General features: G+C 31.0%; 1 protein-coding gene across 5 annotated transcripts in view; it reads right to left on the bottom strand.

Annotated features, from left to right (window-relative positions):
* ASPP (Ankyrin-repeat, SH3-domain, and Proline-rich-region containing Protein) overlaps positions 1-14,854 on the bottom strand; it is a 278,253-nt gene that overhangs the window by 33,893 nt on the left and 229,506 nt on the right. For all 5 annotated transcript variants that reach the window (XM_068772350.1, XM_068772358.1, XM_068772365.1 and 2 more), the window contains one exon: positions 5,592-5,718. In XM_068772350.1, the coding sequence (XP_068628451.1) occupies positions 5,592-5,718 (127 nt within the window). The remainder of the gene's footprint in view (positions 1-5,591; positions 5,719-14,854) is intronic.

Raw genomic sequence — 14,854 nt, forward strand, 5'->3', positions numbered from 1 at the left:
GGACCACGTGTAAATTTAATTCGTTACAAGCTACAGAGATTCCGGGCAACAGTTTCGGCTATAAATACCTCACGGCCTAGACTCAGTCGATCTTCAAGGTCTCCCGAACATTGAACTTGTTAAAAGCAGTTTAAGTGAAAATTCATGATTTTCAAATTGTCCGCAACAAAAAGAAAGAGACTTTATTTGCACGAGCGACTTTACAATAACAATCCCCAACTCTTGTGAATTTAAAACAAAATATTCGTTGAGAAATCAGCTCAATTGAGCCAAGTTTACTCCAGCGTGTGCAGCAAAACACAAGTCTGTGTTTTAAACAGTGTGTGCAACTCGACGAAAGTCATTTGGATGACACTCATTTAAAATTAAACCCGCATTTATATTTTATCGTTCAATTCTTTTATTAGAGTCATTTGCAGTGTATTAACACTTAGCACATAAATATTTTTTGACATTGTTTTTGCCAATCTAGTAATACTAGCTTTCTGATAATTCTCTGGTATCTTATTGTAAAAGCGTATAGATTGCTTATAGAAAGATGTACCAACTCCATGAATTCAAGTCTTTGTCGATTGTAGCTTTTTAAAGCTCAACAATGATAATTGTTGCTATCATTGCATGGCTAGCTCATGTAAAAAATATAATATTCATTAGAAATTATTACAAAAAAGGTTGCACTTTACTAATTTATTATTTTTTTCTTTTTAATTAAAGAATATTTTTCAAATATAACTGTTTAATAAAAAAAGCTTTAATAATAAATAGGATCCTTTATTAGTAATAAAATTCTCTAATAAAACTGAGTTGACAGAAGGATGTCATTTTTAATTGAACGCCAGGAGGATTCTTATCGCGTCCATTTTTAATTAAGTTTCTTATTTCCATTTCTCGGAGCCGGGTCTGTAAATACGACGACATAATGTTAATCCCGATTCGTCACTGGCAACACAGCGCCTGCCCAGGTGTACTTTATGGTACCCGTTACGAATTACAGCTTGCGTTTTTAAATTTATTACGTTAATCTGGAAAATTCTTACAAATATTCCCTGTATGTTATTTTAGTGATAAAAAAATAAAAGTCAATAGTTTTTGTAGAAATATTCAAAAGTGTTTATAAATTTATTCGACACATTAAGCTGTCAAGTTAAATATAATAGACCCATCGGGGAAATTAACAGGGTAAAAATCACGAACAATGAATAAAACCTTTGTCTAGAAAAATGTAAGGTACTCGAAATAAAGATAAATAATTGCGCCGGGATTTTGATAACTACGTTGGCCACCGAAATTTTGGTAATATATGGACAAAATTATGATCGCTCTCAAAATATACAAATTGCTATGGTAGTGGCTGCCCTCAATTATTGTCTGTTTATAATGGCATCCTTCACCTTAAAGCTACAAGCGATCTAACCGCATCATCAGAGAAGAATAAAGGAATAAGAAGAACCTACAACAAACTCAGACTTTTTTTTTTAGTCACTAACACATAATTAGTAAAGCAATTCATTATCAAGCTTTATTATCACATAAAAATCCTTCATACTCTAGGAATTTTCTACAAGTTTTTGTTAAATGAACTTCTTAGAAGACCTCAGAAAAATAATCCTAAAATATGTAGGCGCAGAGAATATAGAACTACACATGGTAGAAGTCAATACAGATATTCTTCGATCGAACCTATTTACTAATCAATTAAACTACAACATCTCGCACAAACTTCAAGTTGAATTATAATTTATTTACGAATTCCTTTACATAAAGGTATGTGAAAGTAATTTACCCCAAGTTGTCGAATGTCCTTTACATAAACAATGAAGGGAAGCTTATTGGTTTTTGGGGCCACGCGGACGTTGTGATGTTTTTTTTTTAATTTTGTTATGAATCCTTACGATAGCAATAATGAAAAAGAAGCCGTTTTCATTGTTTCGTGCGATACCTAAATGGTTTATTGCTAAGTTTCGAGACTAAGACGACGTTGAGTAAGCTTGAAAGTATTTGAACAATGTTTTTAGTATTTTTACTTTTGTTGCGACTCTTCTTTCATTGCATTTCAACATATAAACTATCAAAAGAGTCAATAAATGATATGGTTACCTGGTTTTATTACACAGCCATAAATAGCTTCGATCACCTTGAATATTTTTTTGTCCTAAATTCAAAACATCATTATTCGAGGATAAAATTATACGCACTTATGGGTCATAATTTTATTTAAGATCATAAATAGTTTGCTACTACTAGATCAGAATGCTGATCTGCGGGGATAACTCGGCCATAAACTTAATAACTATTGCTTGGTTTTAATGCAAAAACGAATTTAAAAGAAAATAAATTATAATTGTTTATACGTTTCTTTCTAGGGTTGTGTCTTTTAGTATCCTTTTAAACTATTATTTTAAAAGGATACTAAAACTATTATTTTGTGTATTACGTACAAAATAGGTAACATATAACACAGAGAGAATAACGAACAGCTTTCTCAAGAATGAAACGCTATTTATATTTTACGAACCCTTATGTTAAGCTCTAATATTAAATATAACTTTATTTAATGTGAGTTTTATATAAGAAAGGCCGCAATAAAAGATGAAGTAATGTAATAAAACCGTCTTAAACAAGTTCAAAGTTGTTAAACTAAGAAACTTGTTAACAAAAGTGATAAACAGAATTGTTATCCAATAAATAGCTTCTTTACGACTCGGCATCGATCTGTCTTGTGCTTGTGTTAAACAATAAACAGAGAAATATTTATTCTAGCTTGTAGAACTCCTTTAAAATGATTTGATATTACGGTAATTTAAATTTGGAAGGTTATTTTATTACATTAGAAATCCAAAAATTTGCAAAAACATCACGTGCGCTTATTTGTGTTAAGTGTTAATATTCGCTTAATATTTAATTTGTATATGATTTAAATACAATAAACATTGACAAAAACGTTAATGTTTATCACATTTTTGTAATAATTTATTGAAATGCATTATTGTTTTATATTTGGTAATACTTTATAGCTAATAGATCAACTCGAATATGTAGACGTTTATAACACCACGTTCTTTTGTAAATAAATGATAGCTCCACCCCAAGTTATTTGACACATTCTTGACAGTCTGTAGCTAGACAAGTAATTTGTAAAAATTTGAATGTAAACTGTACTAGTGTTTTTAACTATTTTAATAAGTCTGTACTTTTGTGTTTTGATGCTTTATTTGTTCATCAGCATTCATCATTTTTAGGTTAATTTTGTGAATTCTATTGTTAGTCATTTTGTTTGCCTATAAGAGGAAGTCTTCGAAAATATGCATATTTTATATAAACACACCATCAACTCACCTTGAGGAATGCATTTAAAAAAATCCGTTAATAGGACTAAATTTTGAGTCTTGAAATCAGTCCAGTACAGATTGCGTGTAGTATAATATCGATAACTTCGAAAAATTTGATCTAATTAGCTTTAAATAAATTGAAAGGTATCGCTTTGGTAATCTAAAACTGCGGATAATTAGCAACAAACCATACTTTGCCGTGGCTCTTTAGATAATCAAATATCATTAGCTTAATATAAAAAAAATCATGAAAGTATTCCAATAAAAGAATCATTTTAAAGTCACACTCGAGTAAGCTTTTTCGTTACATTTGTAATAATTACATACACTGACTGTATATAAATGTCGTAACGTTCCCATAATGTTATAAATAGTAATGGATGTCTGATGTTGCGTGAAACTTGGGGTAATTTTTTTAAAGAAAATACTGGTAAATAAGCGGCATTAGTAATACAAATAAATTTGTATCAGCCCATTAAGTCGTATATAATGAATCGAAACAATTGCACAAACAATGAAACAACTATTTAATGTTTCGAATCGGCTTTACTAAGCGCCTTCGAAACGACAAAACTCTGATATAAAATACATTGAAATATATATTTATACATAGTATTCCTATTCTTTTCTCCATGACCTGGCAAGACTCAATAGTTACTCTTTCAAAACATTAACTTTACAATTTTTTCATGTTACAAATCTATTTCTAACTTAAAAATCTAGATGCTAATCTCAGGCATGCCTTATTGATAAGTATTTCCTTGACGATGGATAACGTATTAATTTTCGCCTTCTTTTTACTTGTTCCAAAAAATTAAATACACATATTATTTTCTCATTATGATGTAATTTATGCGAAATATTCAGTCCGTTTTTAGGTGAGTCTTACCAAAAAAGTTCTATTCAATAAAAGACCTTTTAGGCAAAGCGATTTATTGCTTTTTGGGTTAAATAAGGCACAGGCTATGTACTTGCTGCAGACCTCAATAGCTAATCTGAAATCGCTTCGAGCGAGCGGCATTTATTACACGATTAACGCCGACAAGTTTTCGACCAAACGCTATCCGTTTGCTTTGGCTTTTGGGAACTAAAGTCATTATAAACAATATGTTGACTTAGAACTGAAATCAATGTTTACAGTTTTGCTTTTGACAAGTTAAAAGCAATTTCAAAGGAAATAATTTATAAGAAACAAAGTATTTCTTTTAAACTTAATAGGTTTCCACTTTTTTGTTAGACGATTTCGTGTTGACATTTGTAATTCACAGCTGTTAGAATTTAGTCTATTTACAAAATTCATACGATTACACGATATATTTGAAAAAATGTCGACTCCCTCGAATGTCGAAACCTCATCAATGTGTGTGGTATGATTGGCTTTGTGCAGCTTCATCCATATTCTGCCCGCGTGAACAGGAGATCCTCGGGCTAAAAATTTACGATGGGTGATCGTATCCGAGTTACATCGAAGACGTACACACGAAAAGGGACTATAACCGTAGGTTAGGTATAGTGTTGTGACTGTAGTGTGGTGCAAGTGTTGTTAAGCAAGGACTACTCGGCGGTCGGGAGCGACACGGGCCTGTCCTGAGCGCCCTTGATTAAACGCGGGCTAGGCGGACGCGCCAGCCGATGTTGTAGATATTTCTGTGAAGTGTTCAGTACTTCTTTCCCGTCGGGGGCTCGACGTGTGGTGAGTGTCCTGACGTTGAAATCAAATCTAATCTATTAAATTAGAATTTAGAACTGTGAAACTAACACAAACTGCGATATAAATTTACATTTCCATTGTTAATGATCAGTTAAAAGGGTGAAACTGCTACTATTATGACATTTGGTTTATAATAAAATAACCATCAGTGTCCACCTGGAGTTAAGTTATCCACACTGCCCTCTACAAACTCTGCTACACAGGATTTTAAAATACAAAAACTTCGACCACGCTTCCAACTTTGTTAGACTAAAATATTTTATCACTGCTATTTTCTTCAAACAGCAATACAGTTTGACGCTTGAAATAGAATCTTTATTAAGTATTTACTACAATAACAGCTGACAAGCTTATTCGAATGATCAAAAGTATTTATAAACAACTACACGTATAAAATTATGTATTCAGAAGTTTATACATGGCTTACAAACATTTTGTTTTAATTTGTCAAGAAACAATTCTGGTTTTATTGATCAAATGTTTGTCAACAAAAGTTAAGAAAGAATTTTGTTCCAATAAAATTATTAAATAATTCTATCAAAAATACTTACTGAGAGCAATATTTGCTTGCTTGTTTCGGTCTAGTTGACCTCTGAGGGCCCGTAGCCTCCGTAACTTCTGTTCTTGGGCTTCTACACGTTCTCGTAACCTTCGTAGTCGTTCTCCTTCTACAGCCACCTGTCGAATAATAATAATAATTATAAAAATGGAATTCCGAAATTTTAACTAAAACATTTTTATATGTGCTCTTCGTAATTACTGTGATACATAGATGGAGTGAATAGAGGCCTTCATTCGAGTGGGACCCACATCGCAAGATTAATAATTAGTATTATTATGTTCACTATTTTCTTTTTCTGTCTGAATTAACACCAAACAATTTTTTTTAAATTGTCCATTTTTCAAATCATTATAATTTTTAAAAGATGCTGTGTACTCAATAAAGTTGTTTTGACACTTCCAGATAAACTCTGCATAAAATAATATTTTACGATGCAAAACCTGGATATCCTTCGTAAACCTAAGTAAGTACATAAACCTAAAACTTAAGCATTTATACCATTACTTTCTTATATATTTAAAAGATAACATTTGGAATTTAATTCATTAACGAAGTACGACTATAAAAGAAACCATTATAAGAACAGTTGGCTACGGTCCCGTTTCATCGGCATTATTAAATTCGTAAAGTATAAATACAACGAAAATATGTTAAGTGAAACAGTTGGCGTCAATCCACTATAAAACAGAAATTGTGGAGCTACCAATTTTTTGTAAAGATAGACGACAAGGCGAACGTTCATACGCTTTGTGAGAGGAGTTTTCATGCTTCGTTTAAAGGAAACCCGCGTCAAAGCGCTGACGGCTATGTGCGGGGAGCAAATTGCGCGAGCTCAATATCGCATTGCTTTGTATACTTCAAAATTTCCCTCTTTAAAGATTTATACGCGATTGACGAGTTCAAAGCGTTACCAAACAGGCATAGTTTGAATGTCTTGTTTGAAAATTCCTTGAATTTACTGATTTTTGAAGATATTAACATAACAAACGTGACTGATATTTTAATATTTCATAAACTTAGGAAGGATTAAAAAAATTAATACAACTTTGTACCTTTTTATCTACCTATATGCATACAGAGAGGCCTATGTCCATCTGTGACGTTTTACGGCTGAAATAATGATAATGATGATGATATCATATGAGATTTTCAACTATGTACTGACTCAGCACGAGGGGTTTGAAGGGACGTTCATTAAAAATTAATTATTTTTAAAGTTAACAGCACACATAGGTATAAAGTTTAGCCAAAATATTCTTATTGGTATGATAAAAGTGACCTAGAATTTATAAAATAACATCAATGGTAAAAGCAATATGAGTCACGCGAAGCGAGCGGGTGATAGCTAAGGTTATAATTAAAAAAAAAAAAAAAAAAACTTGGAATTAAACTTAAAATTCTTATATTTTTTATTAACAAAATGACAAGTGTGTTTAGCTAAATGAATTTGAATATAGAATATTCTGCAGCATTGCGCTTATGGTAGCTGGCTGTGAGACCAATTAGGTTTTACGTCGTTGACCCAGTAATTATTTTTACGTAGGAGGATTTATTTACACTTAAATTAACGTCATATTCATATACTCTCACGGAAAGTAAAAATGTTCATTCCACTTTGTCGACAAGAGCAATTTTACTTATTTTATAGGCTTATTTATTGTGTGAAAAGAGTTTATTTCTTTTAGTAGGGCGATAAATATCGCATTAGGGCAACGTAAGTCCGGCCCCGGCTAAGAGATTTATTATCACCGGCTACGAAAATTTAATTTTTCCGTATTACCGCCTCGAAAATTTCTCTAAAGAATTTCGAAACCTATTTGATGCTCAAGTTGCTTGTAATATTCAAAATTAAATTTAACAAATTTTTGATCGTTATTTGATTTAAGAATTACTTTACCAATTTTTTGATATAGGTAATAATAATCGTAAATCTCTTTGCTTTGTGTTAGTATTGTATATTTGTACACTAGACCGTCATCGGAAACGGTCGGCATAGATAGAGAATGCCAGCTTTGCTGTTAGTAATTTAATAAAAAAAACCTTTTTCAAATGTACGACCCCCGATGTACATAGGACTCCATGGATTCACAACAGGACCGGTTGGGAGCGGCCTGCATCCATCCTCTTCCGATGACCTTACAAGGTCTTCTGTCCACCTCGTAGTTAGATATCCTGCGCTGCCTTTGCATCTGCGTGATCTTCACACCATAACCTTTAAGCTTTACACTGTCAACTGTGTGCCAATCCGCTGGGTTGAGTTGGTTATTTTGCTTTTTAGCCTTTATAATATTTCAAATCCAGATCCAAGAGCCTTCATAATAAATTATTACGGAGGTAAAAGTTAGAAGTCGGTTACTTTTGCCATAATATATCCTCTAGCTATAAGATATCCTCAAAAAAAGGAATAGTTAAATAACTGTAAATGAATTTTTCAATTACTGAACGCCTCGACTTAGTGAGGCGACACAATTTATCGGATTAATTAATCCAAATTAAATATATAGCTAGCCGGTGTTACAGTGACTGCATGCTAGAGAAGTTTGCACTGTTTGATTTTTTTTATTTGTAAGACAAATGTGATTTAGAGAAAGTTGATAAATGACTTTATCTATCACCTTTGTCTTACAGATAATAAAACTCAAAGTATACATGTATAATATAAAAGCAAACGCGGAGTTATTCGTAATATCTTTGATACGATTCTAATTATCGCGGCGTCTTTTAGATTGTTCAAATAACATTTCATAAAGCACATTGAATCGTAATTATTAAAACAAACAAGGAGAAATTTAGTCATTACAGCATATATATACTGCGTGATACAATACGTCTAATGGAATGTACTAAAACAGATACGATAACAAAAATATTTTGTGCGTAATAGAAGGCGTAAAAGGAGAGACCCCATAGGTAAATTCAAATTAATAATTATTTATGTAAAATAAAGATTTTTTAATTTAAATCGTCTACAGCCACTCACCACTACAACACCTACCAGATACTTGATCACCTTAACTATTGACCTCAAAAGGAATCTGCCAACTGTTCGCGATAAATGACTCATACCTGAGAATAACAAGCGAAAAAAATCCAGCGGAATTAAAAAGTAAATATTTTGTAAAAGAATATGGAGGCGCATATTTCATTTGTGCTTTGAAAATCATCTATGAAATCATTTACAGTGCAGTAACATTTAGCTCATGTCGTCCTTTGTCTATTTGTTAAAATCTAGCGATAGGAACTTTATGAATTTTTTTAAAATGATACACTAGATGATCGAACTAGATTAAGGATTTTAGTTACTTATGACTTTCAAATAAACTATTTTAAATATTAGAAAAATATTAAACAAAACAGTTGAAGGTGCCAAATATTCATCAGAAAAATACGAAAGGAAACTGTCAAAAATTATGATATCATTAAAAGCTGTAAAAATTTTAAAAAAAATTTGTTGTAGCATGAAAACATCATTTAAGGGAACGTATAATTTATTTAAGTTATAAGAGTCTATATTTAATAGTAAAGATAAAAAAATCAGCCTCGTCATTTATTGAAGCGATAATGCAGTCGACCCTATGAAACTATCGCATACACAGATTTACGTGCAAATTCTGCTTTTCCTTGTTCCAATACGGATTTCACACGTACCGCACTCAAGAGAAAATAGCTAGCGCTTTTATACCGGCAAATGGTTTTGAAGATGTGTAATGTACACAAAGCCACATTGAAACTGAACGGCGAGTGAATAGAGCACTCATTGTAAAAATCTATCTAGAAAGTAGAATATGAAGTCGCTTGCGGTATAATTGTTGTTTATAGATTGATCGTGGATCAAGTATGCTCCCGATGGGGGTAAAACGTCCGTATACAGCAGAAAAAAGGGTCATTATATATTTACTGTAACTTAAGCGAAAGATTGTTTTTTTAAGTTGTAAATTTATATATGTAAAACCAGGTCGTATTTTAAATTTTTCTTTTATCAAATTCAATATAAAATTTAAAAAAAAATTTGACTTCTATAGAAAAATAATAAAAAACAAATTTACATTTCAATTGTACTGATCTCTGAATTACCGACTATTAATTTTTGTGCCCGAAAATTAAAAATATATCAAAATGTAGGTATTTAGTCTTTTTATACGGTTTTATTTAGTTCGAACCGTACGGAATTTATTTGGATCAAAATTAGAAATTCAAATTTAAGAATCTTCCCGTTGTCAGATTGATCTGAAATTTGGTACACACATTTAATTTAGATGACAATACAATATCATAAAATTAATAACATTATAAATCTAAGATGGCCGCAGATACAAAATGGCGGATTACATATTTTTCACTAACCCCCTCAATATGGGTATCAAATGAAAGCGCTGCACTAGTAAAACACGATGATTATGTCAAAATTTAAAATTCAAGATGGACGCCGTTCCAATATTGCGGACTAGGTACATATTTTTCCACAACCACCACAATATGGGTATCAAAAAACCGTTTAATTCAAAAGTTTTTTTAAATGTATTTATTACCAACACGCAATGTTCTTTCACTCATAATACGACATGATAAATAAGTAAAGTTATGTATAGCATGTTTACGAAGTATTTTTTTTATTTGTTTTAGATAAACTATCGTAAACCTGTTACGTGAAAAGGTTCATCTCTCTTATTAAGTCTGTCTAGCGACATTTAGACCTTGCCAATAAATTATAATCTTATTTTGATCGAAATTGTTAATAGCTCGTCATGAACACAACTCTAACACACTAAAGTATATATCTTACTTCCACATACTAATCCAGACTAAGTGAATAATCTTAACATATGTGGCTATTTATATAGCGAGAATAAATATAAGGCATGAACCGGTGTTGATCCATTTTCATTACTATATACACGCACGCTTTATTCGAACAAATGGTGTGGGCTGTTTCCAGTTAGCTTCGCAATACGACTTCTGTGTAATACATGCTCATACGTAATGTACCAAATCAAGTACTGCCTACGCAGTGTAGCGGACGATGATAATTTTGCCTAACTCTGTCCCAGTAATTCCGATTTACATATTATGATCCCTTTGTGTTAATGATTTGAAAGTAAATATGAAAATGACGGACACATTATTAACTAAATATTAATAGGAACCGAAAACTAGCATTTGCTATTCTCATTATACATATGAGTTAACAAATTCTTTATGGGTATGGGCGTACTCACACATAATAAAGTTCCACAAGATATCTTAGCTAAAAATTAAAAAGTATATTATTAAATAAATTATGTCATAGCATTCAAAAGTTTTTAGTTGAACGAAATGTATGGAACTTGATAAGTGGGTTTATTAACATGATTGATATTATAATGTACATATGAAAAAAAATAATAATTGCAAAGACCCATTGTTCAATTTCTGGCCGGCTCTCCTCAACACATCAGCGTTATGAGCCAGTGGTAGATTAAATTATCGACGATTTAAAATCGCAAGTGCGCGTCTACTTGAAAAAAGATAATTTAAATTTTGAATACTGTGACTAGCTACTAAGTTTTTATAGAACAAACCAAATACTATATTGTGAGTTTTTTTTAAATTTTAAACTGGTTGAAGGTTTCAAAGATTCAAAAGGGTGACTCTCTACTGATAATACTCATTTGCTGTCAATTAATTTATGTGTCATCCTATACAAGAACCAATACTTTCAGAAATCAAAAATAACGTAACATTATTTTAGGTTACATAACTATACATAAGAGTTTTCAACTTATGTACTGGCTTATCACAATATCTCTTGAACCATAAGACCCAGAGAGTTAAAAATTAGTGAGAAAATTAGAGTGGAATATTTTTTTTTCTAGTACAAGTCGGAACGGTCTAAAACGGATTTTACGAAGATAGTGGCTACAAGACGGGTTGGAGAGAGGCGTTTTTTTTTTAAATGCATATTTTTTATATTTTAGGGTAACTTGGCTAGAATATTTAAAGGCGTGTAAAATTACCAAAAATAGATCTTTTAAAATTACACACATAAAAAGCATTGTGAGCAAGGCGAAACGGGCCTGTAAGAAAATATATGTTTGGCTTCTTTGTGCGTAATAATGTACAAAAACGAAATTCATAAATGTAAATTGTGGCAGTTGGATTTCAAAAGCAGTAGTGCGTGAGAGTGTTACTTTTCCGGGAGAGCCTTCGAAAAAGCTTGGTAGCTTTTTTTCGAACAAAGTTCCCGTATAACTTATGCGATTTTTTGCTCAGATGAAACCATTTCGCATAGAATTTGCGAAAAGAAATAGCAAATCGCAACAATATTGTACTTGAATACGAGAAAAGTTACTTTTTTATTAAAATTTGTGATACAGTTAATTGGTTTAGACGCGAATTTCAAATTGTTATAATAATTAAACAGATTAACCGTTCTATATAAAGTTTTGTCTTGAATATGAACTGCGGGAGTCAATTAAGAAGAGAAAACAATTCATCAAGGTAATTTAAAGTTACCAAAGAAGTTACTGTAAAACAGATCTTATTATTATGCCGGTAAGTGTTACACGTTGTAATGAATAAAACAAAGACATGACTTATTCCATTAACATAGAACTGGTCTTATCTAATTTATTACAAATCCTTTCGTAGCAATTCATTTAACTAAATTCAAGAATACTTTACATTTAGTAACTGTATTATATTAAGTTGTAAGGAGGGTGATCAAACATGATTTAGGTTTAACGTTTATTAGACAATGTATCAAAGTTAAAAATATATATTTTGTGTTACTGTTTGTAGATTACTTTTGCAGTAAGCAGTCAACATGCCTGCAGGCTTTCGGGGTATATTTTCACTAGTTTGTATTATATAAACATCCTGTAGTTTCGGATATAAGCATGAAAAATGATGTTATTTATATAACTGGTTTCAGCTTTGGCTATTAACAAACGTCGTACTGCAGATGTTTTTTTTGTGTACAAACACTGGTTGTACATAGTAATGAGCGTGTCGTATGCATGCCGTAACACATAAAGAATGTACACAATTGTGGAGCACATTAGTGTATTCGAACATAATATCGAAAAACCTTTGACGGAGAACCATTGCTTCGAAAATATTTTAATCGCAAAAACCATTTACAGGTTAGGTTTTATCATAATTATTTCAGCCATAGAACATCCAATGCTCAAGGTCTACTCCGTAGATTTCCAATAAGACCGGTTGGAAATGTCATTCAATGTCTTCCAATGACTTCAAAACGGTCGTTCAATATTAGAAAAAGTAAATCATTATTTATAAAATGTCGTCTAAATGTCACTCGTGAATTGTGTTTATCGGTAAAAAAATTAATTTTGTACTCTTTACATATGCTTAAATTATTCATATTATCAAGAATCGTAACATGGGAAGCAGTTCCATTTAGGACAAAATACGAACGTGTACAATTTGCTAACTATTCTGTGTACAAACTAAAACAATAACCATGAACGATGTACGAATGTCAAATTTGCCAATCATGTTAAACCTATTGTTATATCATCTGGCAACAGACCAATAGTCAGGCAAAGCAAATTTTATTGAAAACAATTGTCCAACATAACTCATTGTTTTCTACCATAACAAATAACCGATTATATTTTTAAGAGTTTAATGGGGTGACTGTATAGGTTGTTTGTCAGCAAAACTTAATAAACTTTTTGCACTAATTTCCTATCACCATGTATCAAATGATCTCTAAAATAAATAATTATACATTAATTGATTTTTATTATTGAAATAGGACAAGTCAATATCATCTGAAATTATAAATTCTGCAGCGATAGATAGTAAGCAACGATTAATTATAAAATGTGCTTATCCGAATTTCGTAAACGCTTTTTCTTGCTATGTGTGAATATATATTGTTTTTGAAACACATAGCAAAATGTAGTTTTTACATTTATATCCAACTACCCTATTTAAATGAATTACATATATATTACTCGATTATATGTTTTAATCATTATCAGAACTATGAAGAATATATTTAATATAAAAAACAAATATTATGCGGACGTGTTTTTTACATTTTGTGCAAAATTAGGCAAAAAATCTTTTAGCACCCGTTAAAGTCTTAAGCCACCGGCTCTAAAAGCATTTTTGAAATAAGTATCTTGAGACCGTTATTAAATTCCCAATCGGATAAGACAGAAGTAGGTCGTGGAGAAGGGATTATTTACAAAGTCACATTCTTACCGAAATAAGTTTGCTTACTTCTTATCTTATTTTTAACTTCTGTCTTGATTTGTTAAATCATTAATTTCGTAAAATATGTTAAATAAGGTGATAACAAAAGAGACTAAAAAGTCCAAAATTATTCTGCCTAGTGGCATAAAATTTCTTATAAGTATAAGTAAAAAATTTAAAAAAAAATGAACGTCAATAATTTGTTGAAATTTAATTTACATTTACAATAATCATTGTAAAAAAATTAAAAACGTCATAATGTAATTAAATAAATATGTTAATAATAATTATAATACAAAAAACTCAATCTAAAATATTAATTAATTATTTTACTTGCATATATCTACTGTAAATTGTCGCTTAGAAGTAAATGGATTTAAACAATCCATGTCGATCAATCTCATTAGCGTGACAAGCAAATTTAATTTCATAGTTTAATAACGAAAGTTTATTTTCATGAATATATTTGTTATAGGGCATTTCTGTAAAAATAATATTAGTATGTGCCGCATAGTGAATAAATAAAATATATAAGTAAGCCAAATAGTGAAGCGAAGTGTTAGTAGTATTTATTACGCCGGAGGGATTCCTGTCATTAATGTCGACCGCCATAACGATGACGTCATTCGTTTTGAATGTTGTCGCCGTTGACTTCTCAGATTGTAATAGCTGCATAAGTAGTTAACGTAGTAGAGAAATATATTTTATTTTAAAGAAATTGATTACGTATTTGGATTTAGATATATTAAGAATAATATTAATATTTGAAAATTCAATTAATATTTCATGAAAAAAAAGGTGTATACATTTTTTTTATTATTCCAAAGTTTTGCAGAGTATATCAAATATAAATTCGAACAGTTTTTAAAAACCTCTCTACATGTTCTTCACATGTTAAGCAGTTTAGGATTAAGTTTTTGTAAGGTTAAGGTTTTAATAAAAATATATCTTTACTGCTTCGGACTATACCCGTTTTCATAAACAAAAAGGAATATTTATTTGTTCGTCGTGGTTTCGAACATCAGGCACGAGCCTTTAAATGTTGCA

Source organism: Battus philenor, unplaced genomic scaffold (genome assembly GCF_028537555.1).
Source record: "Battus philenor isolate CCGP_79_NKW_IND1 unplaced genomic scaffold, ilBatPhil1.0.hap1 SCAF_11, whole genome shotgun sequence".
Taxonomy (NCBI): Eukaryota; Metazoa; Arthropoda; class Insecta; order Lepidoptera; family Papilionidae; genus Battus; species Battus philenor.